Here is a 27,875-nt window from a genome sequence, read left to right on the forward strand (position 1 = left end):
CCCATCCCCTTCCTCCTGTGGGACCTCTTCCCCATCCCCTTCCTCCTGTGGAACCTCTTCCCCATCCCCCTTCCTCCTGTGGGTCCTCTTCCCCATTCCCCTTACTCCCGTTTGATCTCTCTTTCCTATCCCCCTTCCTCCTGTGGGATCTATCCTACCATTACCACCAAATCCTGTGGGATCTCTTCTCCCCATCCCACTTCTTCCTGCGGGATCTCATTTCCTCATCCTCTCCCTCCTGTGGGATGTTTCTCACCCATTAACCTTCCTGCTTTGGGATCTCTTTACCCATCCCCCATGTATATTTATTTTCCCGATCTCCTTCCTCCCTTTCGATCTCTCTTCCTGATTCAGCTTCCTACTGCGGGATCTCTCTTCAATGTCCTCTTGCGCCTCCGGGAACTCTCTTCCTCCGGTGGGATATCTCTTTCCCATCCCCTTCCTCCTGTGGTATCTCTCTTCCCCTTTCTCCTTATTCCCGTGGGATCTCTCTTCCCCATCCCCCTACAACTGTGGTATCTCTTTTCCCCATCCCATTCCGCCTGTGGGATCTCTCTTCTCTATATCCACTTCCTCCTCTGGGATCACTCTTCACCATCCCCCTCCTCCTCTGGGAAGTCGATTCCCCATTCTCCTTCCTACTGTGTGATCTCTCTTCCCCATCCCCCTTCCTCCTGTAGGAACTCTCGTCCCAAGCCCCCTTCCTCCTGTGGGATCTCTTTTTCCCCATCAGCCTTCCTCCTGTGGGATATCTCTTCCCCAGCCCCCTTCCTCCTGTATGATCTCTCGTCCCAAGCCCCCTTCCTCCTGTGGGATCTCTTTTTCCCCATCAGCCTTCCTCCTGTGGGAACTTTCTTCCAGATCCCCCTTCCTCCTGTGGGATCTCTCTTCCCCATCCCCCTTCCTCCTGTGGGATCTCTCTTTCCCATCCCCCTACCTGCAGTGGGATCTCTCTTCCCCATCCCCCTTCCTCCTGAGGGAACTCTCTTCCACATCCCACTTCCTCCTGTGGGATCTCTCTTCACCAGCCCCCTTCCTCCTGTGGGATATTTCTTTCCCATCCCCCTACCTGCAGTGGGATCTCTCTTCCCCATCTCCATTCCTCCTGAGGGAACTCTCTTCCACATCCCCCTTCCTCCTGTAGGATCTCTCGTCCCAAGCCCCCTTCCTCCTGTGGGATCTCTTTTTCCCCATCAGCCTTCCTCCTGTGGGAACTTTCTTCCAGATCCCTCTTCCTCCTGTGGGATCTCTCTTCCCCATCCCCCTTCCTCCTGTGGGATCTCTCTTTCCCATCCCCCTACCTGCAGTGGGATCTCTCTTCCCCATCCCCCTTCCTCCTGCGGGATGTTTCTTCCCCATCCCCCTTCCTCCTGTGGGATCTCTCTTCCCCAGCCCCCTTCCTCCTGTGGGATCTCTCTTCCCCATCCCACTTCCTCCTTTGGGATCTCTTTTCCCCATCCACTATCTCCTGTGGGATCTCTCTTCCCCATCTCCCTTCCTCCTGATGGAACTCTCTTCCACATCCCCCTTCCTCCTGTGGGATCTCTCTTCCACATCCCCCTTCCTCCTGTAGGATCTCTCTTCCCCAGCCCCCTTCCTCCTGTGGGATCTCTTTTTCCCCATCAGCCTTCCTCCTGTGGGAACGTTCTTTCACATCCCCCTTCCTCCTGTAGGATCTCTCTTCCCAAGCCCCCTTCCTCCTGTAGGATCTCTCTTCCCCAGCCCCCTTCCTCCTGTGGGATCTCTTTTTCCCCAACAGCCTTCCTCCTGTGGGAACGTTCTTCCACATCCCCCTTCCTCCTGTAGGATCTCTCTTCCCAAGCCCCCTTCCTCCTATAGGATATCTCTTCCCCAGCCCCCTTCCTCCTGTGGGATGTTTCTTCCCCATCCCCCTTCCTCCTGTGGGAACTTTCTTCCCCAGCCCCCTTCCTCCTGTGGAATCTCTCTTCCCAAGCCCCCTTCCTCCTGTGGGATCTCTCTTCCCCATCCCCATTCCTCCTTTGGGATCTCTGTTCCCCATCTCCCTTCCTCCTGTGGGATCTCTATTCCCCATCAGCCTTCCTCCTGTTTGATCTCTCTTCCTGATTCTGCTTCCTACTGTTTGATCTCTCTTCCTGATTCTGCTTCCTACTGTGGGATCTCTCTTCCCCATCCACTTCCTCCTGCCGGAAATTTCTTCCCTATCACCCTTTCTCCTGAGGGATCTCTCTGCCGCATCCCTCTTCCTCCTGTGGGATCTCTCTTCCCCAGCCCCCTTCCTCCTGTGGAATCTCTCTTCCCCAGCCCCCTTCCTCCTGTGGGATCTCTCTTCCCCATCCCCCTTCCTCCTTTGGGATCTCTTTTCCCCATCCACTATCTCCTGTGGGATCTCTGTTCCCCATCTCCCTTCCTCCTGTGGGATCTCTATTCCCCATCAGCCTTCCTCCTGTTTGATCTCTCTTCCTGATTCTGCTTCCTACTGTGGGATCTCTCTTCCCCATCCACTTCCTCCTGCCGGAAATTTCTTCCCTATCAACCTTTCTCCTGAGGGATCTCTCTCCCCAGCCCCCTTCCTCCTGTAGGATCTCTCTTCCCCAGCCCCCTTCCTCCTGTGGAATCTCTCTTCCCCAGCCCCCTTCCTCCTGTGGGATCTCTCTTCCCCATCCCCCTTCCTCCTTTGGGATCTCTTTTCCCCATCCACTATCTCCTGTGGGATCTCTGTTCCCCATCTCCCTTCCTCCTGTGGGATCTCTCTTCCCCATCACCCTTCCTCCTTTGGGATCACTTTTCCCCATCCCCCTCCCGCCTGTTGGATCTCTCTTCCCCAGCCCCCTTCCTCCTGTTGGATCTCTCTTCCCTATCCCTCTTCCGTCTGTGGGATCTCTCTTCCCCATCCCCCTTCCTCCTGAAGGGATATCTCTGCCCCATTGCCTTCCTCCTATAGGACCTCTTCCCCGTCCCCCTTCCTCCTGTGGGATCTCTCTTTCCCATTCTCCTTCCTCCTTTAGGATCTCTCTTCCCCATCCTACTTCTTCCTGCGGCATCTCAGTTCCTCATCCCCTACTTCCTGTGGGATGTTTCTTCCCTATCCCCCTTCCTGCTGTGGGATCTGTCTTCCCAGTCTGCTTTCCTCCTATGGGATCTCTTTTCCCCATCCACAATCCTCTTGTGGGATTTCTCTTCCCCATCCATCTTCCTCCGGTGGGATCTCGCTTTCCCATTCTTGTTCCTCTTGTGGGATCTCTCTTTCCCATCCCCCTTCGTCCTGTGGGATCTCTCTTTCCCATCCCCGTACCTGCAGTGGGATCTCTCTTCCCAATCTCCCTTCCTCCTGTGGGATCTCTTCCCCGTCCCCCTACCTCCTGTGGGAACTCTCTTCCACATCCCCCTTCCTCCTGTGGGAACTCTCTTCCCCATCCCCCCAACTCCTGAGGGATCTCTTTTCCCCATCCCACTTCTCCCTGCGGCATCTCCTTCCCTCATCCCTTCCTTCCTTTTGTGATCACTTTTCCCCATCCCCCTTCCTCCTGTGGGAACTCTTTTCCCCATCCCCCTTCCTCCTGTGGGATCTGTCTTCCCCATCACCCTTCCTCCTGTGGGATCTCTCTTTCCCATCACCCTTACTCCTGTGAGATCTCGCTTCCCCAGCCCCCTTCCTCCAGTGGGATCTCTCTTTCCCATTCTCCTTCCTCTAGTGGGAACTGTCTTCCCCATCTCCCTTCCTTCTGTGCGAATTCTCTTCCGGATCACCTTCCACCTGTGGTATCCATCTTCCCCAGCCCCCTTCCTACTGTGGGATCTCTCTTTCCCCATCCCCCTTCCTCCTGTGAGATCTGTCTTCCCGATCCCCCTTCCTCCTGTGGGATCTCTTTTCCCCATCACCCTTCCTCCTGTGGGTACTCTCTTCCCCATCACCCTTCCTCCTGTGAGATCTCGCTTCCCTATCCCCCTTCCTCCTGTGGGATCTCTATTCCCCAGCCCCCTTCCTCCAGTGGGATCTCTCTTTCCCATTCTCCTTCCTCTTGTGGGAACTGTCTTCCCCATCTCCCTTCCTTCTGTGGGAATTCTCGTCCGGATCACCTTCCTCCTGTGGGATCTCTCTTTCCCCAGCCCCCTTCCTCCTGTGGGATCTCTCTTTCCCATCCCCCTACCTGCAGTGGGATCTCTCTTCCCCATCTCCCTTCCTCCTGTGGGATATCTCTTCCCCAGCCCCCTTCCTCCTGTGGGATCTCTCTTCCACATCCCCCTTCCTCCTGTGGGACCTCTCTTCAACCATCCCCCTTCCTCCTTTGGGATCTCTTTTCCCCATCCACCTCCCGCCTGTGGGATCTCTTTTTGCCCATCTATTTCCTCCTGTGGGAACTTTCTTCCACATCCCCCTTCCTCCTGTGGGATCTCTATTCCCCAGCCCCCTTCCTCCAGTGGGATCTCTCTTTCCCATTCTCCTTCCTCTTGTGGGAACTGTCTTCCCCATCTCCCTTCCTTCTGTGGGAATTCTCGTCCGGATCAACTTCCTCCTGTGGGATCTCTCTTTCCCCAGCCCCCTTCCTCCTGTGGGATCTCTCTTTCCCATCCCCCTACCTGCAGTGGGATCTCTCTTCCCCATCTCCATTCCTCCTGAGGGAACTCTCTTCCACATCCCCCTTCCTCCTGTAGGATCTCTCGTCCCAAGCCCCCTTCCTCCTGTGGGATCTCTTTTTCCCCATCAGCCTTCCTCCTGTGGGAACTTTCTTCCAGATCCCCCTTCCTCCTGTGGGATCTCTCTTCCCCATCCCCCTTCCTCCTGTGGGATCTCTCTTTCCCATCCCCCTACCTGCAGTGGGATCTCTCTTCCCCATCCCCCTTCCTCCTGCGGGATGTTTCTTCCCCATCCCCCTTCCTCCTGTGGGATCTCTCTTCCCCAGCCCCCTTCCTCCTGTGGGATCTCTCTTCCCCATCCCACTTCCTCCTTTGGGATCTCTTTTCCCCATCCACTATCTCCTGTGGGATCTCTCTTCCCCATCTCCCTTCCTCCTGATGGAACTCTCTTCCACATCCCCCTTCCTCCTGTGGGATCTCTCTTCCACATCCCCCTTCCTCCTGTAGGATCTCTCTTCCCCAGCCCCCTTCCTCCTGTGGGATCTCTTTTTCCCCATCAGCCTTCCTCCTGTGGGAACGTTCTTTCACATCCCCCTTCCTCCTGTAGGATCTCTCTTCCCAAGCCCCCTTCCTCCTGTAGGATCTCTCTTCCCCAGCCCCCTTCCTCCTGTGGGATCTCTTTTTCCCCATCAGCCTTCCTCCTGTGGGAACTTTCTTCCACATCCCCCTTCCTCCTGTAGGATCTCTCTTCCCAAGCCCCCTTCCTCCTATAGGATATCTCTTCCCCAGCCCCCTTCCTCCTGTGGGATCTCTTTTTCCCCATCAGCATTCCTCCTGTGGGAACTTTCTTCCACATCCCCCTTCCTCCTGTGGAATCTCTCTTCCCAAGCCCCCTTCCTCCTGTGGGATCTCTCTCCCCAGCCCCCTTCCTCCTTTGGGATCTCTTTTCCCCATCCACTATCTCCTGTGGGATCTCTCTTCCCCATCTCCCTTCCTCCTGTGGGATGTTTCTTCCCCATCCCCCTTCCTCCTGTGGGATCTCTCTTCCCCAGCCCCCTTCCTCCTGTGGAATCTCTCTTCCCCAGCCCCCTTCCTCCTGTGGGATCTCTCTTCCCCATCCCCATTCCTCCTTTGGGATCTCTTTTCCCCATCCACTATCTCCTGTGGGATCTCTGTTCCCCATCTCCCTTCCTCCTGTGGGATCTCTATTCCCCATCAGCCTTCCTCCTGTTTGATCTCTCTTCCTGATTCTGCTTCCTACTGTGGGATCTCTCTTCCCCATCCACTTCCTCCTGCCGGAAATTTCTTCCCTATCACCCTTTCTCCTGAGGGATCTCTCTGCCGCATCCCTCTTCCTCCTGTGGGATCTCTCTTTCCCATCCCCCTTCCTCCTGTGGAATCTCTCTTCCCTATCCCCCTTCCTCCTGTGGGATCTCTCTCCCCAGCCCCCTTCCTCCTGTAGGATCTCTCTTCCCCAGCCCCCTTCCTCCTGTGGAATCTCTCTTCCCCAGCCCCCTTCCTCCTGTGGGATCTCTCTTCCCCATCCCCCTTCCTCCTTTGGGATCTCTTTTCCCCATCCACTATCTCCTGTGGGATCTCTGTTCCCCATCTCCCTTCCTCCTGTGGGATCTCTATTCCCCATCAGCCTTCCTCCTGTTTGATCTCTCTTCCTGATTCTGCTTCCTACTGTGGGATCTCTCTTCCCCATCCACTTCCTCCTGCCGGAAATTTCTTCCCTATCACCCTTTCTCCTGAGGGATCTCTCTGCCGCATCCCTTTTCCTCCTGTGGGATCTCTCTTTCCCATCCCCCTTCCTCCTATGCGATCTCTCTTCCCATCTTGCTCCTGTGGGATCTCTCATCACCTTCCCCTTCTCCTGTGGGATCTCTCTTCCTGATTCTGTTTCTGGCTGCGAGATCTCTCTTCCCAATCTCTATCACCATGTGGTATCTCTTCCCCATCCTCCTTACTCCTGCGGGATCTCAGTTCCACATCCCCTCCTTCCTATGGGATCTATCTTCCCCATCTCCCATCCTCCTGTGGGATCTCTCTTTCCCCAGCCCCCTTCCTCCTGTGGGATCCCTTTTCCCCATCCCCCTTCCGCCTGTGGGATCTCTTTTTTCCCATCTATTTCCTCCTGTAGGAACTTTCTTCCACATCCCCCTTCCTCCTGTGGGATCTCTCTTCAACCATCCCCCTTCCTCCTTTGGGATCTCTTTTCCCCATCACCCTTCCTCCTGTGGGATCTCTCTTCCCCATCACCCTTCCTCCTTTGGGATCTCTTTTCCCCATCCCCCTCCCGCCTGTTGGATCTCTCTTCCCCAGCCCCCTTCCTCCTGTGGGATGTCTATTCCCCATCCCTCTTCCTCCTGTGGGATATCTCTTACGCATCCTCTTCCTCCTGTGGGATCTCTCTTCCCCATCCCCCATCCTCCTGTTGGATCTCTCTTCCCTATCCCTCTTCCGTCTGTGGGATCTCTCTTCCCCATCCCCCTTCCTCCTGAAGGGATATCTCTGCCCCATTGCCTTCCTCCTATAGGACCTCTTCCCCGTCCCCCTTCCTCCTGTGGGATCTCTCTTTCCCATTCTCCTTCCTCCTTTAGGATCTCTCTTCCCCATCCTACTTCTTCCTGCGGCATCTCAGTTCCTCATCCCCTACTTCCTGTGGGATGTTTCTTCCCTATCCCACTTCCTGCTGTGGGATCTGTCTTCCCAGTCTGCTTTCCTCCTATGGGATCTCTTTTCCCCATCCACAATCCTCTTGTGGGATTTCTCTTCCCCATCCATCTTCCTCCGGTGGGATCTCGCTTTCCCATTCTTGTTCCTCTTGTGGGATCTCTCTTTCCCATCCCCCTTCGTCCTGTGGGATCTCTCTTTCCCATCCCCGTACCTGCAGTGGGATCTCTCTTCCCAATCTCCCTTCCTCCTGTGGGATCTCTTCCCCGTCCCCCTACCTCCTGTGGGAACTCTCTTCCCCATCCCCCCAACTCCTGAGGGATCTCTTTTCCCCATCCCACTTCTCCCTGCGGCATCTCCTTCCCTCATCCCTTCCTTCCTTTTGTGATCACTTTTCCCCATCCCCCTTCCTCCTGTGGGAACTCTTTTCCCCATCCCCCTTCCTCCTGTGGGATCTGTCTTCCCCATCACCCTTCCTCCTGTGGGATCTCTCTTTCCCATCACCCTTCCTCCTGTGAGATCTCGCTTCCCCATCCCACTTCCTCCTTTGGGATCTCTTTTCCCCATCCACTATCTCCTGTGGGATCTCTCTTCCCCATCTCCCTTCCTCCTGATGGAACTCTCTTCCACATCCCCCTTCCTCCTGTGGGATCTCTCTTCCACATCCCCCTTCCTCCTGTAGGATCTCTCTTCCCCAGCCCCCTTCCTCCTGTGGGATCTCTTTTTCCCCATCAGCCTTCCTCCTGTGGGAACGTTCTTTCACATCCCCCTTCCTCCTGTAGGATCTCTCTTCCCTAGCCCCCTTCCTCCTGTAGGATCTCTCTTCCCCAGCCCCCTTCCTCCTGTGGGATCTCTTTTTCCCCATCAGCCTTCCTCCTGTGGGAACTTTCTTCCACATCCCCCTTCCTCCTGTAGGATCTCTCTTCCCAAGCCCCCTTCCTCCTATAGGATATCTCTTCCCCAGCCCCCTTCCTCCTGTGGGATCTCTCTTTCCCATCCCCCTTCCTCCTGTGGAATCTCTCTTCCCTATCCCCCTTCCTCCTGTGGGATCTCTCTCCCCAGCCCCCTTCCTCCTGTAGGATCTCTCTTCCCCAGCCCCCTTCCTCCTGTGGAATCTCTCTTCCCCAGCCCCCTTCCTCCTGTGGGATCTCTCTTCCCCATCCCCCTTCCTCCTTTGGGATCTCTTTTCCCCATCCACTATCTCCTGTGGGATCTCTGTTCCCCATCTCCCTTCCTCCTGTGGGATCTCTATTCCCCATCAGCCTTCCTCCTGTTTGATCTCTCTTCCTGATTCTGCTTCCTACTGTGGGATCTCTCTTCCCCATCCACTTCCTCCTGCCGGAAATTTCTTCCCTATCACCCTTTCTCCTGAGGGATCTCTCTGCCGCATCCCTTTTCCTCCTGTGGGATCTCTCTTTCCCATCCCCCTTCCTCCTATGTGATCTCTCTTCCCATCTTGCTCCTGTGGGATCTCTCATCACCTTCCCCTTCTCCTGTGGGATCTCTCTTCCTGATTCTGTTTCTGGCTGCGAGATCTCTCTTCCCAATCTCTATCACCATGTGGTATCTCTTCCCCATCCTCCTTACTCCTGCGGGATCTCAGTTCCACATCCCCTCCTTCCTATGGGATCTATCTTCCCCATCTCCCATCCTCCTGTGGGATCTCTCTTTCCCCAGCCCCCTTCCTCCTGTGGGATCCCTTTTCCCCATCCCCCTTCCGCCTGTGGGATCTCTTTTTTCCCATCTATTTCCTCCTGTAGGAACTTTCTTCCACATCCCCCTTCCTCCTGTGGGATCTCTCTTCAACCATCCCCCTTCCTCCTTTGGGATCTCTTTTCCCCATCACCCTTCCTCCTGTGGGATCTCTCTTCCCCAGCCCCCTTCCTCCTGTGGGATGTCTATTCCCCATCCCTCTTCCTCCTGTGGGATATCTCTTACGCATCCTCTTCCTCCTGTGGGATCTCTCTTCCCCATCCCCCATCCTCCTGTTGGATCTCTCTTCCCTATCCCTCTTCCGTCTGTGGGATCTCTCTTCCCCATCCATCTTCCTCCGGTGGGATCTCGCTTTCCCATTCTTGTTCCTCTTGTGGGATCTCTCTTTCCCATCCCCCTTCGTCCTGTGGGATCTCTCTTTCCCATCCCCGTACCTGCAGTGGGATCTCTCTTCCCAATCTCCCTTCCTCCTGTGGGATCTCTTCCCCGTCCCCCTACCTCCTGTGGGAACTCTCTTCCACATCCCCCTTCCTCCTGTGGGAACTCTCTTCCACATCACCCTTCCACCTGTGGGAACTCTCTTCCCCATCCCCCCAACTCCTGAGGGATCTCTTTTCCCCATCCCACTTCTCCCTGCGGCATCTCCTTCCCTCATCCCTTCCTTCCTTTTGTGATCACTTTTCCCCATCCCCCTTCCTCCTGTGGGATCTGTCTTCCCCATCACCCTTCCTCCTGTGGGATCTCTCTTTCCCATCACCCTTCCTCCTGTGAGATCTCGCTTCCCCAGCCCCCTTCCTCCAGTGGGATCTCTCTTTCCCATTCTCCTTCCTCTTGTGGGAACTGTCTTCCCCATCTCCCTTCCTTCTGTGCGAATTCTCTTCCGGATCACCTTCCACCTGTGGTATCCATCTTCCCCAGCCCCCTTCCTACTGTGGGATCTCTCTTTCCCCATCCCCCTTCCTCCTGTGAGATCTGTCTTCCCCATCCCCCTTCCTCCTGTGGGATCTTTTTTCCCCATCACCCTTCCTCCTGTGGGTACTCTCTTCCCCATCACCCTTCCTCCTGTGAGATCTCGCTTCCCTATCCCCCTTCCTCCTGTGGGATCTCTATTCCCCAGCCCCCTTCCTCCAGTGGGATCTCTCTTTCCCATTCTCCTTCCTCTTGTGGGAACTGTCTTCCCCATCTCCCTTCCTTCTGTGGGAATTCTCGTCCGGATCACCTTCCTCCTGTGGGATCTCTCTTTCCCCAGCCCCCTTCCTCCTGTGGGATCTCTCTTTCCCATCCCCCTACCTGCAGTGGGATCTCTCTTCCCCATCTCCCTTCCTCCTGTGGGATATCTCTTCCCCAGCCCCCTTCCTCCTGTGGGATCTCTCTTCCACATCCCCCTTCCTCCTGTGGGACCTCTCTTCAACCATCCCCCTTCCTCCTTTGGGATCTCTTTTCCCCATCCCCCTCCCGCCTGTGGGATCTCTTTTTGCCCATCTATTTCCTCCTGTGGGAACTTTCTTCCACATCCCCCTTCCTCCTGTGGGATCTCTATTCCCCAGCCCCCTTCCTCCAGTGGGATCTCTCTTTCCCATTCTCCTTCCTCTTGTGGGAACTGTCTTCCCCATCTCCCTTCCTTCTGTGGGAATTCTCGTCCGGATCACCTTCCTCCTGTGGGATCTCTCTTTCCCCAGCCCCCTTCCTCCTGTGGGATCTCTCTTTCCCATCCCCCTACCTGCAGTGGGATCTCTTTTTGCCCATCTATTTCCTCCTGTGGGAACTTTCTTCCACATCCCCCTTCCTCCTGTTTGATCTCTCTTCCTGATTCTGCTTCCTACTGTGGGATCTCTCATCCCCATCCACTTCCTCCTGCCGGAAATTTCTTCCCTATCACCCTTTCTCCTGAGGGATCTCTCTGCCGCATCCCTCTTCCTCCTGTGGGATCACTCTTCCCCATCCCCGTCCTCCTGTTGGATCTCTCTTCCCCATCTCCTTCTTCCTATGGGACCTCTTCCCCATTCCCCTTCCTCCTGTGGGATCTCGCTTCCACATCCGCCTTCCTCCTGTGGGATCTCTCCTTCCCATTCCCTTTCGTCCCATAGGATCTCTCTTTCCTAACCCCTTCCACCTGTGGGAACTCCCCATCCCCCCAACTCCTGTGGGATCTCTTTTCCCCATCCCACTTCTTCCTGCAGCATCTCCTTCCCTCATCCCTTCCTTCCTTTGGGATCACTTTTCCCCACCCCCCTTCCTCCTGTGGGAACTCTTTTCCCCATCACATTCGTCCTGTGGGATCTGTTTTCCACATCCCCCTTCATCCTGTGGGATCTCGCTTCCCCATTCACTTCCTCCTCTGGAATCTCTCTTCCACTTTCCTCTTTCTCCTGTGGGATATTTCATTCCCACCCTCCTCCTCCTGTGGGATCTCTCTTCCCCATCCCCCCAACTCCTGTGGGATCTCTTTTCCCCATCACACTACTTCCTGTGGGATCTCTCTTCCACATCCCCCTTCCTACTGCGGGATCTCTCTTTCCCATCCACTTCCTCCTCTGGGATCTCTCTTTCCCATCCTCTTCCTCCTGTGGGATCTCTGTTGCCCAGCCCGCTTCCTCCAGTGGGATCTCTATTCCCTATCCCTCTTCTTCCTGTGGAATATCTCTTTCCCATCCTCTTCCTACTGTGGGATATCTCTTCCCCATCCCTTTCTTCCTGTGGGTTCTCTCTTCCCCATCCCATTCCCCCTGTAGATCTCTTCTCCCGATCTCCTTCGTCCCGTTGGATCTCTCTTCCCCATCCCCTTTCCACATGTGGGATCACTCTTCCCCATCCCCCTTCCTCCTGCGGGAACTCTCTTCCACATCCCCCTTCCTCCTGCGGGAACTCTCTTCCACATCCCCCTTCCACCTGTGGGAACTCTCTTCCACATCCCCCCAACTCCTGAGGGATCTCTTTTCCCCATCCCACTTCTCCCTGCGGCATCTCTTTCCCTCATCCCTTCCTTCCTTTGGGATCACTTTTCCCCATCCCCCTTCCTCCTGTGGGATCTCTTTTTCCCATCCCCCTTCCTCCTGTGGGATCTGTCTTCCCCATCCCCCTTCCTCCTGTGGGATCTCTTTTCCCCATCACCCTTCCTCCTGTGGGATCTCTCTTCCCCATCACCCTTCCTCCTGTGAGATCTCGCTTCCCTATCCCCCATCCTCCTGTGGGATCTCTGTTCCCCAGCTCCCTTCCTCCAGTGGGATCTCTCTTCCCCAGCCCCCTTCCTCCAGTGGGATCTCTCTTCCCTATCCCCCTTCCTCCTGTGAGATCTTGCTTCCCCAGCCCCCTTCCTCCTGTGGGATCTCTCTTTCCCATCCCCCTCCTGCAGTAGGATCTCTCTTCCCCATCTCCCTTCCTCCTGTGGGAACTTTCTTCCACATCCCCCTTCCTCCTGTGGGATCTCTCTTCCCCAGCCCCCTTCCGCCTGCGGGATCTCACTTCCGCATCCCCCTTCCTTCTGTGGGATCTCTCTTCCCCATCGCCTTCCAACTATGGGACTTCTTCCCCATCCCCCTTCCTCCTGTAGGATGTTTCTTCCCCATTCCCCTTCCTTCTGTGTGATCTCTCTTCCCCATCCCCTTCCTCCTGTGGGATCTCTTTTCCCCACCCCCCTTCCTCCTGTGGGATCTCTTTTCCCCACCCCACTTCCTCCTGTGGGAACTCTCTTCCCCATCCCCCTCCTCCTGTGGGATCTCTTTTCCCCACCCCCCTTCCTCCTGTGGGATCTCTCTTCCCCATCCCCTTCCACCTGTGGGATCTCTCCTCCTGATCCCCTTCCTCCTGTAGATCTCTTTTCCTAATCTCCTTTCTCCTGTGGGATCTATTTTCCTAATTCATCTCCTACTGCGGGATCTCTCTTCCCCATCCCCCTTCCTCCTGAGGGATCTCTCTTCCCCATCCCCCTACAACTGTGGTATCTCTTTTCCACATCACAATTCCCCCTGCGTGATCTCTTTTTCCCATCCCCTTCATCCTGTGAGATCTCTCTTTCCCATCCCCCTTCCTCCTGAGGGATCTCTCTTCCCATCTTGCTCCTCTGGGATCTCTCTTCCCCGTCCCCCTCCTCCTCTGGGAAGTCGATTGCCCATCCTCTTCCTCCTGTGGGATCTCTCATCGCCTTCCCCTTCTCATGTGGGATCTCTCTTGCTGATTCCGTTTCCGACTGTGTGATCTCTCTTCCCAATCTCTTTCACCCTGTGGCATCTCTTCCCCATCCTCCTTCCTCCTGTGGGATCTCTCCTTCCCACTCCCTTTCCTCCAATAGGTTCTTTCTTTCCTAACCCCTTCCACCTGAGGGAACTCTCTTCCCCATCCCCCCAACTCCGGTGGGATCTCTTTTCCCCATCCATTTCCTACTGTGGGATCTCCTCTTCCACATCCCCCTTCCTCCTGTGGTGTCTCTCTACCCCATCCCCCTTTCTGCTGTGGGATCTCTCTACCCCATCCCCCTTTCTGCTGTGGGATCTCTCCTCCCAACCACTTCCTCCTGTGGGATCTCTGTACCCCAGCCCCCTTCTTCCTTTGGGATCTCCCTTCCCCATCTGCATTGCTCCTATAGGAACTCTAGTTCCCAGTCCCCTTCCTCCCGTAGGATCTCTCTTCCCTATCCCCCTTCCTCCTGTGGGATCTCTCTTCCCTATCCCCCTTCCTCCTGTGGGATCTCTCTTCCCCATCCCCCTTCCTCCCGTAGGATCTCTCTTCCCTATCCCCCTTCCTCCTGTAGGATCTCTCTTCCCTATCCCCCTTCCTCCCGTAGGATCTCTCTTCCCTATCCCCCTTCCTCCTGTGGGATCTCTCTTCTCTATCCCTCTTCCGCCTGTGGGATCTCTCTTCCCCATCCTCCTTACTCCTGTGGGAACTCTCTTCCTGATTCTGCTTCCTACTGTGGGATCTCTCATCACCTTTCCCTTCTCCTGTGGGATCTCTCTTGCTGATTCCATTTCCGACTGCGGGATCTCTCTTCCCCATCCTCCTTCCTCCTGTGGGATCACTCTTCCCCATCCCCGTCCTCCTGTTGGATCTCTCTTCCCCATCTCCTTCTTCCTATGGGACCTCTTCCCCATTCCCCTTCCTCCTGTGGGATCTCGCTTCCACATCCGCCTTCCTCCTGTGGGATCTCTCCTTCCCATTCCCTTTCGTCCCATAGGATCTCTCTTTCCTAACCCTTTCCACCTGTGGGAACTCCCCATCCCCCCAACTCCTGTGGGATCTCTTTTCCCCATCCCACTTCTTCCTGCAGCATCTCCTTCCCTCATCCCTTCCTTCCTTTGGGATCACTTTTCCCCACCCCCCTTCCTCCTGTGGGAACTCTTTTCCCCATCACATTCGTCCTGTGGGATCTGTTTTCCACATCCCCCTTCATCCTGTGGGATCTCGCTTCCCCATTCACTTCCTCCTCTGGAATCTCTCTTCCACTTTCCTCTTCCTCCTGTGGGATATTTCATTCCCACCCTCCTCCTCCTGTGGGATCTCTCTTCCCCATCCCCCCAACTCCTGTGGGATCTCTTTTCCCCATCACACTACTTCCTGCGGCATCTCCTTTCCTCACCCTTCCTTCCTTTGGGACACTTTTCCCCATCCCCCTTCCTCCTGTGGGATCTCTCTTCCACATCCCCCTTCCTACTGCGGGATCTCTCTTTCCCATCCACTTCCTCCTCTGGGATCTCTCTTTCCCATCCTCTTCCTCCTGTGGGATCTCTGTTGCCCAGCCCGCTTCCTCCAGTGGGATCTCTATTCCCTATCCCTCTTCTTCCTGTGGAATATCTCTTTCCCATCCTCTTCCTACTGTGGGATATCTCTTCCCCATCCCTTTCTTCCTGTGGGTTCTCTCTTCCCCATCCCATTCCCCCTGTAGATCTCTTCTCCCGATCTCCTTCGTCCCGTTGGATCTCTCTTCCCCATCCCCTTTCCACATGTGGGATCACTCTTCCCCATCCCCCTTCCTCCTGCGGGAACTCTCTTCCACATCCCCCTTCCTCCTGCGGGAACTCTCTTCCACATCCCCCTTCCACCTGTGGGAACTCTCTTCCACATCCCCCCAACCCCTGAGGGATCTCTTTTCCCCATCCCACTTCTCCCTGCGGCATCTCCTTCCCTCATCCCTTCCTTCCTTTGGGATCACTTTTCCCCATCCCCCTTCCTCCTGTGGGATCTCTTTTTCCCATCCCCCTTCCTCCTGTGGGATCTGTCTTCCCCATCCCCCTTCCTCCTGTGGGATCTCTTTTCCCCATCACCCTTCCTCCTGTGGGATCTCTCTTCCCCATCACCCTTCCTCCTGTGAGATCTCGCTTCCCTATCCCCCATCCTCCTGTGGGATCTCTGTTCCCCAGCCCCCTTCCTTCAGTGGGATCTCTCTTCCCCAGCCCCCTTCCTCCAGTGGGATCTCTCTTCCCTATCCCCCTTCCTCCTGTGAGATCTTGCTTCCCCAGCCCCCTTCCTCCTGTGGGATCTCTCTTTCCCATCCCCCTCCTGCAGTAGGATCTCTCTTCCCCATCTCCCTTCCTCCTGTGGGAACTTTCTTCCACATCCCCCTTCCTCCTGTGGGATCTCTCTTCCCCAGCCCCCTTCCGCCTGCGGGATCTCACTTCCGCATCCCCCTTCCTTCTGTGGGATCTCTCTTCCCCATCGCCTTCCAACTATGGGACTTCTTCCCCATCCCCCTTCCTCCTGTAGGATGTTTCTTCCCCATTCCCCTTCCTTCTGTGTGATCTCTCTTCCCCATCCCCCTCCTCCTGTGGGATCTCTTTTCCCCATCCCCCTTCCTCCTTTGGGAACTGTTTTTCCCATCACATTCCTCCTGTGAGATCTCTCTTCCCCATCCCCTTCCTCCTGTGGGATCTCTTTTCCCCACCCCCCTTCCTCCTGTGGGATCTCTTTTCCCCACCCCATTTCCTCCTGTGGGAACTCTCTTCCCCATCCCCCTCCTCCTGTGGGATCTCTTTTCCTAATCTCCTTTCTCCTGTGGGATCTATTTTCCTAATTCATCTCCTACTGCGGGATCTCTCTTCCCCATCCCCCTTCCTCCTGAGGGATCTCTCTTCCCCATCCCCCTACAACTGTGGTATCTCTTTTCCACATCACAATTCCCCCTGCGTGATCTCTTTTTCCCATCCCCTTCATCCTGTGAGATCTCTCTTTCCCATCCCCCTTCCTCCTGAGGGATCTCTCTTCCCATCTTGCTCCTCTGGGATCTCTCTTCCCCGTCCCCCTCCTCCTCTGGGAAGTCGATTGCCCATCCTCTTCCTCCTGTGGGATCTCTCATCGCCTTCCCCTTCTCATGTGGGATCTCTCTTGCTGATTCCGTTTCCGACTGTGTGATCTCTCTTCCCAATCTCTTTCACCCTGTGGCATCTCTTCCCCATCCTCCTTCCTCCTGTGGTATCTCTCCTTCCCACTCCCTTTCCTCCAATAGGTTCTTTCTTTCCTAACCCCTTCAACCTGAGGGAACTCTCTTCCCCATCCCCCCAACTCCGGTGGGATCTCTTTTCCCCATCCATTTCCTACTGTGGGATCGCCTCTTCCACATCCCCCTTCCTCCTGTGGTGTCTCTCTACCCCATCCCCCTTTCTGCTGTGGGATCTCTCTACCCCATCCCCCTTTCTGCTGTGGGATCTCTCCTCCCAACCACTTCCTCCTGTGGGATCTCTCTACCCCAGCCCCCTTCTTCCTTTGGGATCTCCCTTCCCCATCTGCATTGCTCCTATAGGAACTCTAGTTCCCAGTCCCCTTCCTCCCGTAGGATCTCTCTTCCCTATCCCCCTTCCTCCTGTGGGATCTCTCTTCCCTATCCCCCTTCCTCCTGTGGGATCTCTCTTCCCCATCCCCCTTCCTCCCGTAGGATCTCTCTTCCCTATCCCCCTTCCTCCTGTAGGATCTCTCTTCTCTATCCCCCTTCCTCCCGTAGGATCTCTCTTCCCTATCCCCCTTCCTCCTGTGGGATCTCTCTTCTCTATCCCTCTTCCGCCTGTGGGATCTCTCTTCCCCATCCTCCTTACTCCTGTGGGAACTCTCTTCCTGATTCTGCTTCCTACTGTGGGATCTCTCATCACCTTTCCCTTCTCCTGTGGGATCTCTCTTGCTGATTCCATTTCCGACTGCGGGATCTCTCTTCCCCATCCTCCTTCCTCCTGTGGGATCACTCTTCCCCATCCCCGTCCTCCTGTTGGATCTCTCTTCCCCATCTCCTTCTTCCTATGGGACCTCTTCCCCATTCCCCTTCCTCCTGTGGGATCTCGCTTCCACATCCGCCTTCCTCCTGTGGGATCTCTCCTTCCCATTCCCTTTCGTCCCATAGGATCTCTCTTTCCTAACCCCTTCCACCTGTGGGAACTCCCCATCCCCCCAACTCCTGTGGGATCTCTTTTCCCCATCCCACTTCTTCCTGCAGCATCTCCTTCCCTCATCCCTTCCTTCCTTTGGGATCACTTTTCCCCACCCCCCTTCCTCCTGTGGGAACTCTTTTCCCCATCACATTCGTCCTGTGGGATCTGTTTTCCACATCCCCCTTCATCCTGTGGGATCTCGCTTCCCCATTCACTTCCTCCTCTGGAATCTCTCTTCCACTTTCCTCTTCCTCCTGTGGGATATTTCATTCCCACCCTCCTCCTCCTGTGGGATCTCTCTTCCCCATCCCCCCAACTCCTGTGGGATCTCTTTTCCCCATCACACTACTTCCTGCGGCATCTCCTTTCCTCATCCCTTCCTTCCTTTGGGACACTTTTCCCCATCCCCCTTCCTCCTGTGGGATCTCTCTTCCACATCCCCCTTCCTACTGCGGGATCTCTCTTTCCCATCCACTTCCTCCTCTGGGATCTCTCTTTCCCATCCTCTTCCTCCTGTGGGATCTCTGTTGCCCAGCCCGCTTCCTCCAGTGGGATCTCTATTCCCTATCCCTCTTCTTCCTGTGGAATATCTCTTTCCCATCCTCTTCCTACTGTGGGATATCTCTTCCCCATCCCTTTCTTCCTGTGGGTTCAATCTTCCCCATCCCATTCCCCCTGTAGATCTCTTCTCCCGATCTCCTTCGTCCCGTTGGATCTCTCTTCCCCATCCCCTTTCCACATGTGGGATCACTCTTCCCCATCCCCCTTCCTCCTGCGGGAACTCTGTTCCACATCCCCCTTCCTCCTGCGGGAACTCTCTTCCACATCCCCCTTCCACCTGTGGGAACTCTCTTCCACATCCCCCCAACTCCTGAGGGATCTCTTTTCCCCATCCCACTTCTCCCTGCGGCATCTCCTTCCCTCATCCCTTCCTTCCTTTGGGATCACTTTTCCCCATCCCCCTTCCTCCTGTGGGATCTCTTTTTCCCATCCCCCTTCCTCCTGTGGGATCTGTCTTCCCCATCCCCCTTCCTCCTGTGGGATCTCTTTTCCCCATCACCCTTCCTCCTGTGGGATCTCTCTTCCCCATCACCCTTCCTCCTGTAAGATCTCGCTTCCCTATCCCCCATCCTCCTGTGGGATCTCTGTTCCCCAGCCCCCTTCCTCCAGTGGGATCTCTCTTCCCCAGCCCCCTTCCTCCAGTGGGATCTCTCTTCCCTATCCCCCTTCCTCCTGTGAGATCTTGCTTCCCCAGCCCCCTTCCTCCAGTGGGATCTCTCTTCCCCATCTCCCTTCCTCCTGTGGGAACTTTCTTCCACATCCCCCTTCCTCCTGTGGGATCTCTCTTCCCCAGCCCCCTTCCGCCTGCGGGATCTCACTTCCGCATCCCCCTTCCTTCTGTGGGATCTCTCTTCCCCATCGCCTTCCAACTATGGGACTTCTTCCCCATCCCCCTTCCTCCTGTAGGATGTTTCTTCCCCATTCCCCTTCCTTCTGTGTGATCTCTCTTCCCCATCCCCCTCCTCCTGTGGGATCTCTTTTCCCCATCCCCCTTCCTCCTTTGGGAACTGTTTTTCCCATCACATTCCTCCTGTGAGATCTCTCTTCCCCATCCCCTTCCTCCTGTGGGATCTCTTTTCCCCACCCCCCTTCCTCCTGTGGGATCTCTTTTCCCCACCCCACTTCCTCCTGTGGGAACTCTCTTCCCCATCCCCCTCCTCCTGTGGGATCTCTTTTCCCCACCCCCCTTCCTCCTGTGGGATCTCTCTTCCCCATCCCCTTCCACCTGTGGGATCTCTCCTCCTGATCCCCTTCCTCCTGTAGATCTCTTTTCCTAATCTCCTTTCTCCTGTGGGATCTATTTTCCTAATTCATCTCCTACTGCGGGATCTCTCTTCCCCATCCCCCTTCCTCCTGAGGGATCTCTCTTCCCCATCCCCCTACAACTGTGGTATCTCTTTTCCACATCACAATTCCCCCTGCGTGATCTCTTTTTCCCATCCCCTTCATCCTGTGAGATCTCTCTTTCCCATCCCCCTTCCTCCTGAGGGATCTCTCTTCCCATCTTGCTCCTCTGGGATCTCTCTTCCCCGTCCCCCTCCTCCTCTGGGAAGTCGATTGCCCATCCTCTTCCTCCTGTGGGATCTCTCATCGCCTTCCCCTTCTCATGTGGGATCTCTCTTGCTGATTCCGTTTCCGACTGTGTGATCTCTCTTCCCAATCTCTTTCACCCTGTGGCATCTCTTCCCCATCCTCCTTCCTCCTGTGGGATCTCTCCTTCCCACTCCCTTTCCTCCAATAGGTTCTTTCTTTCCTAACCCCTTCCACCTGAGGGAACTCTCTTCCCCATCCCCCCAACTCCGGTGGGATCTCTTTTCCCCATCCATTTCCTACTGTGGGATCTCCTCTTCCACATCCCCCTTCCTCCTGTGGTGTCTCTCTTTCCCATCCCCCTTCGTCCTGTGGGATCTCTCTTTCCCATCCCCGTACCTGCAGTGGGATCTCTCTTCCCCATCTCCCTTCCGCCTGTGGGATCTCTCTTCCCTATCCCCCTTCCTCCTGTGGGATCTCTCTTCCCCATCCCCCTTCCTCCCGTAGGATCTCTCTTCCCTATCCCCCTTCCTCCTGTAGGATCTCTCTTCCCTATCCCCCTTCCTCCCGTAGGATCTCTCTTCCCTATCCCCCTTCCTCCTGTGGGATCTCTCTTCTCTATCCCTCTTCCGCCTGTGGGATCTCTCTTCCCCATCCTCCTTACTCCTGTGGGAACTCTCTTCCTGATTCTGCTTCCTACTGTGGGATCTCTCATCACCTTTCCCTTCTCCTGTGGGATCTCTCTTGCTGATTCCATTTCCGACTGCGGGATCTCTCTTCCCCATCCTCCTTCCTCCTGTGGGATCACTCTTCCCCATCCCCGTCCTCCTGTTGGATCTCTCTTCCCCATCTCCTTCTTCCTATGGGACCTCTTCCCCATTCCCCTTCCTCCTGTGGGATCTCGCTTCCACATCCGCCTTCCTCCTGTGGGATCTCTCCTTCCCATTCCCTTTCGTCCCATAGGATCTCTCTTTCCTAACCCCTTCCACCTGTGGGAACTCCCCATCCCCCCAACTCCTGTGGGATCTCTTTTCCCCATCCCACTTCTTCCTGCAGCATCTCCTTCCCTCATCCCTTCCTTCCTTTGGGATCACTTTTCCCCATCCCCCTTCCTCCTGTGGGATCTCTCTTCCACATCCCCCTTCCTACTGCGGGATCTCTCTTTCCCATCCACTTCCTCCTCTGGGATCTCTCTTTCCCATCCTCTTCCTCCTGTGGGATCTCTGTTGCCCAGCCCGCTTCCTCCAGTGGGATCTCTATTCCCTATCCCTCTTCTTCCTGTGGAATATCTCTTTCCCATCCTCTTCCTACTGTGGGATATCTCTTCCCCATCCCTTTCTTCCTGTGGGTTCTCTCTTCCCCATCCCATTCCCCCTGTAGATCTCTTCTCCCGATCTCCTTCGTCCCGTTGGATCTCTCTTCCCCATCCCCTTTCCACATGTGGGATCACTCTTCCCCATCCCCCTTCCTCCTGCGGGAACTCTCTTCCACATCCCCCTTCCTCCTGCGGGAACTCTCTTCCACATCCCCCTTCCACCTGTGGGAACTCTCTTCCACATCCCCCCAACTCCTGAGGGATCTCTTTTCCCCATCCCACTTCTCCCTGCGGCATCTCCTTCCCTCATCCCTTCCTTCCTTTGGGATCACTTTTCCCCATCCCCCTTCCTCCTGTGGGATCTCTTTTTCCCATCCCCCTTCCTCCTGTGGGATCTGTCTTCCCCATCCCCCTTCCTCCTGTGGGATCTCTTTTCCCCATCACCCTTCCTCCTGTGGGATCTCTCTTCCCCATCACCCTTCCTCCTGTGAGATCTCGCTTCCCTATCCCCCATCCTCCTGTGGGATCTCTGTTCCCCAGCCCCCTTCCTCCAGTGGGATCTCTCTTCCCCAGCCCCCTTCCTCCAGTGGGATCTCTCTTCCCTATCCCCCTTCCTCCTGTGAGATCTTGCTTCCCCAGCCCCCTTCCTCCAGTGGGATCTCTCTTCCCCATCTCCCTTCCTCCTGTGGGAACTTTCTTCCACATCCCCCTTCCTCCTGTGGGATCTCTCTTCCCCAGCCCCCTTCCGCCTGCGGGATCTCACTTCCGCATCCCCCTTCCTTCTGTGGGATCTCTCTTCCCCATCGCCTTCCAACTATGGGACTTCTTCCCCATCCCCCTTCCTCCTGTAGGATGTTTCTTCCCCATTCCCCTTCCTTCTGTGTGATCTCTCTTCCCCATCCCCCTCCTCCTGTGGGATCTCTTTTCCCCATCCCCCTTCCTCCTTTGGGAACTGTTTTTCCCATCACATTCCTCCTGTGAGATCTCTCTTCCCCATCCCCTTCCTCCTGTGGGATCTCTTTTCCCCACCCCCCTTCCTCCTGTGGGATCTCTTTTCCCCACCCCACTTCCTCCTGTGGGAACTCTCTTCCCCATCCCCCTCCTCCTGTGGGATCTCTTTTCCCCACCCCCCTTCCTCCTGTGGGATCTCTCTTCCCCATCCCCTTCCACCTGTGGGATCTCTCCTCCTGATCCCCTTCCTCCTGTAGATCTCTTTTCCTAATCTCCTTTCTCCTGTGGGATCTATTTTCCTAATTCATCTCCTACTGCGGGATCTCTCTTCCCCATCCCCCTTCCTCCTGAGGGATCTCTCTTCCCCATCCCCCTACAACTGTGGTATCTCTTTTCCACATCACAATTCCCCCTGCGTGATCTCTTTTTCCCATCCCCTTCATCCTGTGAGATCTCTCTTTCCCATCCCCCTTCCTCCTGAGGGATCTCTCTTCCCATCTTGCTCCTCTGGGATCTCTCTTCCCCGTCCCCCTCCTCCTCTGGGAAGTCGATTGCCCATCCTCTTCCTCCTGTGGGATCTCTCATCGCCTTCCCCTTCTCATGTGGGATCTCTCTTGCTGATTCCGTTTCCGACTGTGTGATCTCTCTTCCCAATCTCTTTCACCCTGTGGCATCTCTTCCCCATCCTCCTTCCTCCTGTGGGATCTCTCATCGCCTTCCCCTTCTCATGTGGGATCTCTCTTGCTGATTCCGTTTCCGACTGTGTGATCTCTCTTCCCAATCTCTTTCACCCTGTGGCATCTCTTCCCCATCCTCCTTCCTCCTGTGGGATCTCTCCTTCCCACTCCCTTTCCTCCAATAGGTTCTTTCTTTCCTAACCCCTTCCACCTGAGGGAACTCTCTTCCCCATCCCCCCAACTCCGGTGGGATCTCTTTTCCCCATCCATTTCCTACTGTGGGATCTCCTCTTCCACATCCCCCTTCCTCCTGTGGGATCTCTCTACCCCATCCCCCTTTCTGCTGTGGGATCTCTCCTCCCAACCACTTCCTCCTGTGGGATCTCTCTACCCCAGCCCCCTTCTTCCTTTGGGATCTCCCTTCCCCATCTGCATTGCTCCTATAGGAACTCTAGTTCCCAGTCCCCTTCCTCCCGTAGGATCTCTCTTCCCTATCCCCCTTCCTCCTGTGGGATGTTTCTTCCCCATTCCCCTTCCTTCTGTGTGATCTCTCTTCCCCATCCCCCTCCTCCTGTGGGATCTCTTTTCCCCATCCCCCTTCCTCCTTTGGGAACTGTTTTTCCCATCACATTCCTCCTGTGAGATCTCTCTTCCCCATCCCCTTCCTCCTGTGGGATCTCTTTTCCCCACCCCACTTCCTCCTGTGGGATCTCTTTTCCCCACCCCACTTCCTCCTGTGGGATCTCGCTTCCCCATCCCTCTTCCTCCTGTGGGATCTCTCTTGCCCATCCACCTTCCTCCTGTTGGATCTCTCTTCCCCACCCCTTCCTCCTGTGGGATCTCTCTACCCCATCCCCCTTCTTCCTTTGGGATCTCCCTTCCCCATCTGCATTGCTCCTATAGGAACTCTAGTTCCCAGTCCTCTTCCTCCCGTAGGATCTCTCTTCCCTATCCCCCTTCCTCCTGTGGGATCTCTCTTCCCTATCCCCCTTCCTCCTGTGGGATCTCTCTTCCCCATCCCCCTTCCTCCCGTAGGATCTCTCTTCCCTATCCCCCTTCCTCCTGTAGGATCTCTCTTCCCTATCCCCCTTCCTCCCGTAGGATCTCTCTTCCCTATCCCCCTTCCTCCTGTGGGATCTCTCTTCTCTATCCCTCTTCCGCCTGTGGGATCTCTCTTCCCCATCCTCCTTACTCCTGTGGGAACTCTCTTCCTGATTCTGCTTCCTACTGTGGGATCTCTCATCACCTTTCCCTTCTCCTGTGGGATCTCTCTTGCTGATTCCATTTCCGACTGCGGGATCTCTCTTCCCCATCCTCCTTCCTCCTGTGGGATCACTCTTCCCCATCCCCGTCCTCCTGTTGGATCTCTCTTCCCCATCTCCTTCTTCCTATGGGACCTCTTCCCCATTCCCCTTCCTCCTGTGGGATCTCGCTTCCACATCCGCCTTCCTCCTGTGGGATCTCTCCTTCCCATTCCCTTTCGTCCCATAGGATCTCTCTTTCCTAACCCTTTCCACCTGTGGGAACTCCCCATCCCCCCAACTCCTGTGGGATCTCTTTTCCCCATCCCACTTCTTCCTGCAGCATCTCCTTCCCTCATCCCTTCCTTCCTTTGGGATCACTTTTCCCCACCCCCCTTCCTCCTGTGGGAACTCTTTTCCCCATCACATTCGTCCTGTGGGATCTGTTTTCCACATCCCCCTTCATCCTGTGGGATCTCGCTTCCCCATTCACTTCCTCCTCTGGAATCTCTCTTCCACTTTCCTCTTCCTCCTGTGGGATATTTCATTCCCACCCTCCTCCTCCTGTGGGATCTCTCTTCCCCATCCCCCCAACTCCTGTGGGATCTCTTTTCCCCATCACACTACTTCCTGCGGCATCTCCTTTCCTCATCCCTTCCTTCCTTTGGGACAGTTTTCCCCATCCCCCTTCCTCCTGTGGGATCTCTCTTCCACATCCCCCTTCCTACTGCGGGATCTCTCTTTCCCATCCACTTCCTCCTCTGGGATCTCTCTTTCCCATCCTCTTCCTCCTGTGGGATCTCTGTTTCCCATCCACTTCCTCCTCTGGGATCTCTCTTTCCCATCCTCTTCCTCCTGTGGGATCTCTGTTGCCCAGCCCGCTTCCTCCAGTGGGATCTCTATTCCCTATCCCTCTTCTTCCTGTGGAATATCTCTTTCCCATCCTCTTCCTACTGTGGGATATCTCTTCCCCATCCCTTTCTTCCTGTGGGTTCTCTCTTCCCCATCCCATTCCCCCTGTAGATCTCTTCTCCCGATCTCCTTCGTCCCGTTGGATCTCTCTTCCCCATCCCCTTTCCACATGTGGGATCACTCTTCCCCATCCCCCTTCCTCCTGCGGGAACTCTCTTCCACATCCCCCTTCCTCCTGCGGGAACTCTCTTCCACATCCCCCTTCCACCTGTGGGAACTCTCTTCCACATCCCCCCAACTCCTGAGGGATCTCTTTTCCCCATCCCACTTCTCCCTGCGGCATCTCCTTCCCTCATCCCTTCCCTCATCCCTTCCTTCCTTTGGGATCACTTTTCCCCATCCCCCTTCCTCCTGTGGGATCTCTTTTTCCCATCCCCCTTCCTCCTGTGGGATCTGTCTTCCCCATCCCCCTTCCTCCTGTGGGATCTCTTTTCCCCATCACCCTTCCTCCTGTGGGATCTCTCTTCCCCATCACCCTTCCTCCTGTGAGATCTCGCTTCCCTATCCCCCATCCTCCTGTGGGATCTCTGTTCCCCAGCCCCCTTCCTCCAGTGGGATCTCTCTTCCCCAGCCCCCTTCCTCCAGTCGGATCTCTCTTCCCTATCCCCCTTCCTCCTGTGAGATCTTGCTTCCCCAGCCCCCTTCCTCCTGTGGGATCTCTCTTTCCCATCCCCCTCCTGCAGTAGGATCTCTCTTCCCCATCTCCCTTCCTCCTGTGGGAACTTTCTTCCACATCCCCCTTCCTCCTGTGGGATCTCTCTTCCCCATCCCCCTCCTCCTGTGGGATCTCTTTTCCCCATCCCCCTTCCTCCTTTGGGAACTGTTTTTCCCATCACATTCCTCCTGTGAGATCTCTCTTCCCCATCCCCTTCCTCCTGTGGGATCTCTTTTCCCCACCCCCCTTCCTCCTGTGGGATCTCTTTTCCCCACCCCGCTTCCTCCTGTGGGAACTCTCTTCCCCATCCCCCTCCTCCTGTGGGATCTCTCCTCCTGATCCCCTTCCTCCTGTAGATCTCTTTTCCTAATCTCCTTTCTCCTGTGGGATCTATTTTCCTAATTCAGCTCCTACTGCGGGATCTCTCATCCCCATCCCCCTTCCTCCTGAGGGATCTCTCTTCCCCATCCCCCTACAACTGTGGTATCTCTTTTCCACATCACAATTCCCCCTGCGTGATCTCTTTTTCCCATCCCCTTCATCCTGTGAGATCTCTCTTTCCCATCCCCCTTCTTGAGGGATCTCTCTTCCCATCTTGCTCCTCTGGGATCTCTCTTCCCCGTCCCCCTCCTCCTCTGGGAAGTCGATTGCCCATCCTCTTCCTCCTGTGTGATCTCTCATCGCCTTCCCCTTCTCATGTGGGATCTCTCTTGCTGATTCCGTTTCCGACTGTGTGATCTCTCTTCCCAATCTCTTTCACCCTGTGGCATCTCTTCCCCATCCTCCTTCCTCCTGTGGGATCTCTCCTTCCCACTCCCTTTCCTCCAATAGGTTCTCTCTTTCCTAACCCCTTCCACCTGAGGGAACTCTCTTCCCCATCCCCCCAACTCCGGTGGGATCTCTTTTCCCCATCCATTTCCTACTGTGGGATCTCCTCTTCCACATCCCCCTTCCTCCTGGATCTCTCTTCCCCATCCCCGTCCTCCTGTTGCATCGCTCTTCCCCATCTCCTTCCTCCTACGGGACCTCTTTCCCATCCCCTTCTTCCTGTGGGATCTCCCTTCCCCATTCACCTTCCTCCTGTGGGATCTCTCTTCCCCATCCCACTTCTTCCTGCGGGATCTCATTTCCTCATCTCCTCCCTCCTGTGGGATATCTCTTCCCCATCCCTTTCTTCCTGTGGAATCTCTCCTCTTGATCCCCTTCCTCCTGTAGATCTCTTTTCCCAATCTCCTTTCTCCTGTGGGATCTATTTTCCTGATTCAGCTTCCTACTGCGGGATCTCTCTTCCCCATCCACTTCCTCCTCTGGGATCTCTCTTCCACTTTCCTCTTCCTCCTGTGGGATATCTCTCTCCCATCCTCTTCCTCCTGTGGGATCTCTTATCCCCATCCCCCTTTCTCCTGTGGGACCTCTCTTCCCCGTCCCCCGTCCTCCTGTGGGATGTCTATTCCCCATCCCTCTTCCTCCTGTGGGATCTCTCCTTCCCCATCCCACTTCCTCCTGTGGGAACTCTTTCCCCCATCCCTTTCCTCTTGCGTCTTTCCCTCCGTTCCCTCAGGTGGGGTCTCTTCCTCCATCTCCCATCGACATTTTCCGACTCACAAATCTTCCTCACTGTGGGGCTATATCACCTTCATCCCTGACCCTTCTGACACTCTGTGGTCAGTAACACTTTTCTAGCCAACGGAAAACGAGACAGAATATGTGGAGTTCACAGGGTCACAGCAACAGACTAAATGACTGACATTTGGTGAATACCCTGGAGCTGGGCAGTGAGGGACATTGACAGTGATGGGAACTCCGATCAGTGATTTACGGAAGGGTTTAATGTTTCCTGAAATATCCGCGTGAGAGAATTACCCTCAGTCCCACGGTTTGTATCACTTTGTTCATCAATTTGTCTGTTTGTGTTTAGACTCGGGGAGAATGACCTGGGAGATTCAGGAGTGAAACTGGTGTTGTCGGCTCTGAGGAACCCGGAGTGTAAAATACAGAAACTGGGGTAAGTACCAGACTGTGGGAGATTGTGTTTACAGTCACTGGGTGTCTGACACTGAACATTAATGTGATCAGTAATAGTGTTACTGATAAACACTGGGGATTTGTACCGTCTCCTGTCTCTCTGTGTCCTTCACCCTCACTCTCTCTCATCTCCAGGCTGATCGATGTCGGTCTCACAGATTCTGGGGCCGAGGATCTCGTCTCCGCTCTCAGTACAAACCCATCACTGATGGGGCTGGACCTGAGATTAAACTCTCTGACAGACGGATCTGTCCCCGGTCTCCGCCGCCTCATACTGACCCACCCGAGTCTGAAGCTGATCTGGTGAGTGTTTGTGTTAATGTTCAATGTGATAAAATGTCAGCGGATCCGCGGGTTTTCTGGTGATATTTGTCTGTGAGTGTTATTGTAACATTAACCCCAGTCCCCTGTTACTGACACTGTTGTGTAATCTGTTTATTCCATCTTTATTCTCCCATCTGTTTCAGGCTGGACGGGAATCGGTTCACTGAGACCGGGGAGAAGGAACTGAGATCTCTGCGGGAAGTCAGACCCGGACTGAGAGTGGGGATCTGAACATCTGAATGTGTGAACGTCCCCACCCGCCGGATGGAGCCGATTCCCCGCCCTCCCCTTTAACTCCCCCCTCCCCTTTAACTCCCCCCTCCTCTTTAACTC

General features: G+C 55.3%; 1 protein-coding gene across 1 annotated transcript in view; it reads left to right on the plus strand.

Annotated features, from left to right (window-relative positions):
• The window catches only part of LOC140720474 (NACHT, LRR and PYD domains-containing protein 3-like), a 55,403-nt gene extending 28,194 nt beyond the window's left edge, over positions 1-27,209 (plus strand). The window contains exon 6 of the mRNA XM_073035324.1: positions 27,112-27,209. Coding sequence (XP_072891425.1) covers positions 27,112-27,202 — 91 coding nt within the window. The 3' untranslated portion in view covers positions 27,203-27,209. The remainder of the gene's footprint in view (positions 1-27,111) is intronic.
• The last annotated feature ends 666 nt before the right edge of the window (positions 27,210-27,875 follow it).

The sequence above is a fragment of the Hemitrygon akajei genome, unplaced genomic scaffold (assembly GCF_048418815.1).
Source record: "Hemitrygon akajei unplaced genomic scaffold, sHemAka1.3 Scf000043, whole genome shotgun sequence".
In the NCBI taxonomy this organism is placed as follows: Eukaryota; Metazoa; Chordata; class Chondrichthyes; order Myliobatiformes; family Dasyatidae; genus Hemitrygon; species Hemitrygon akajei.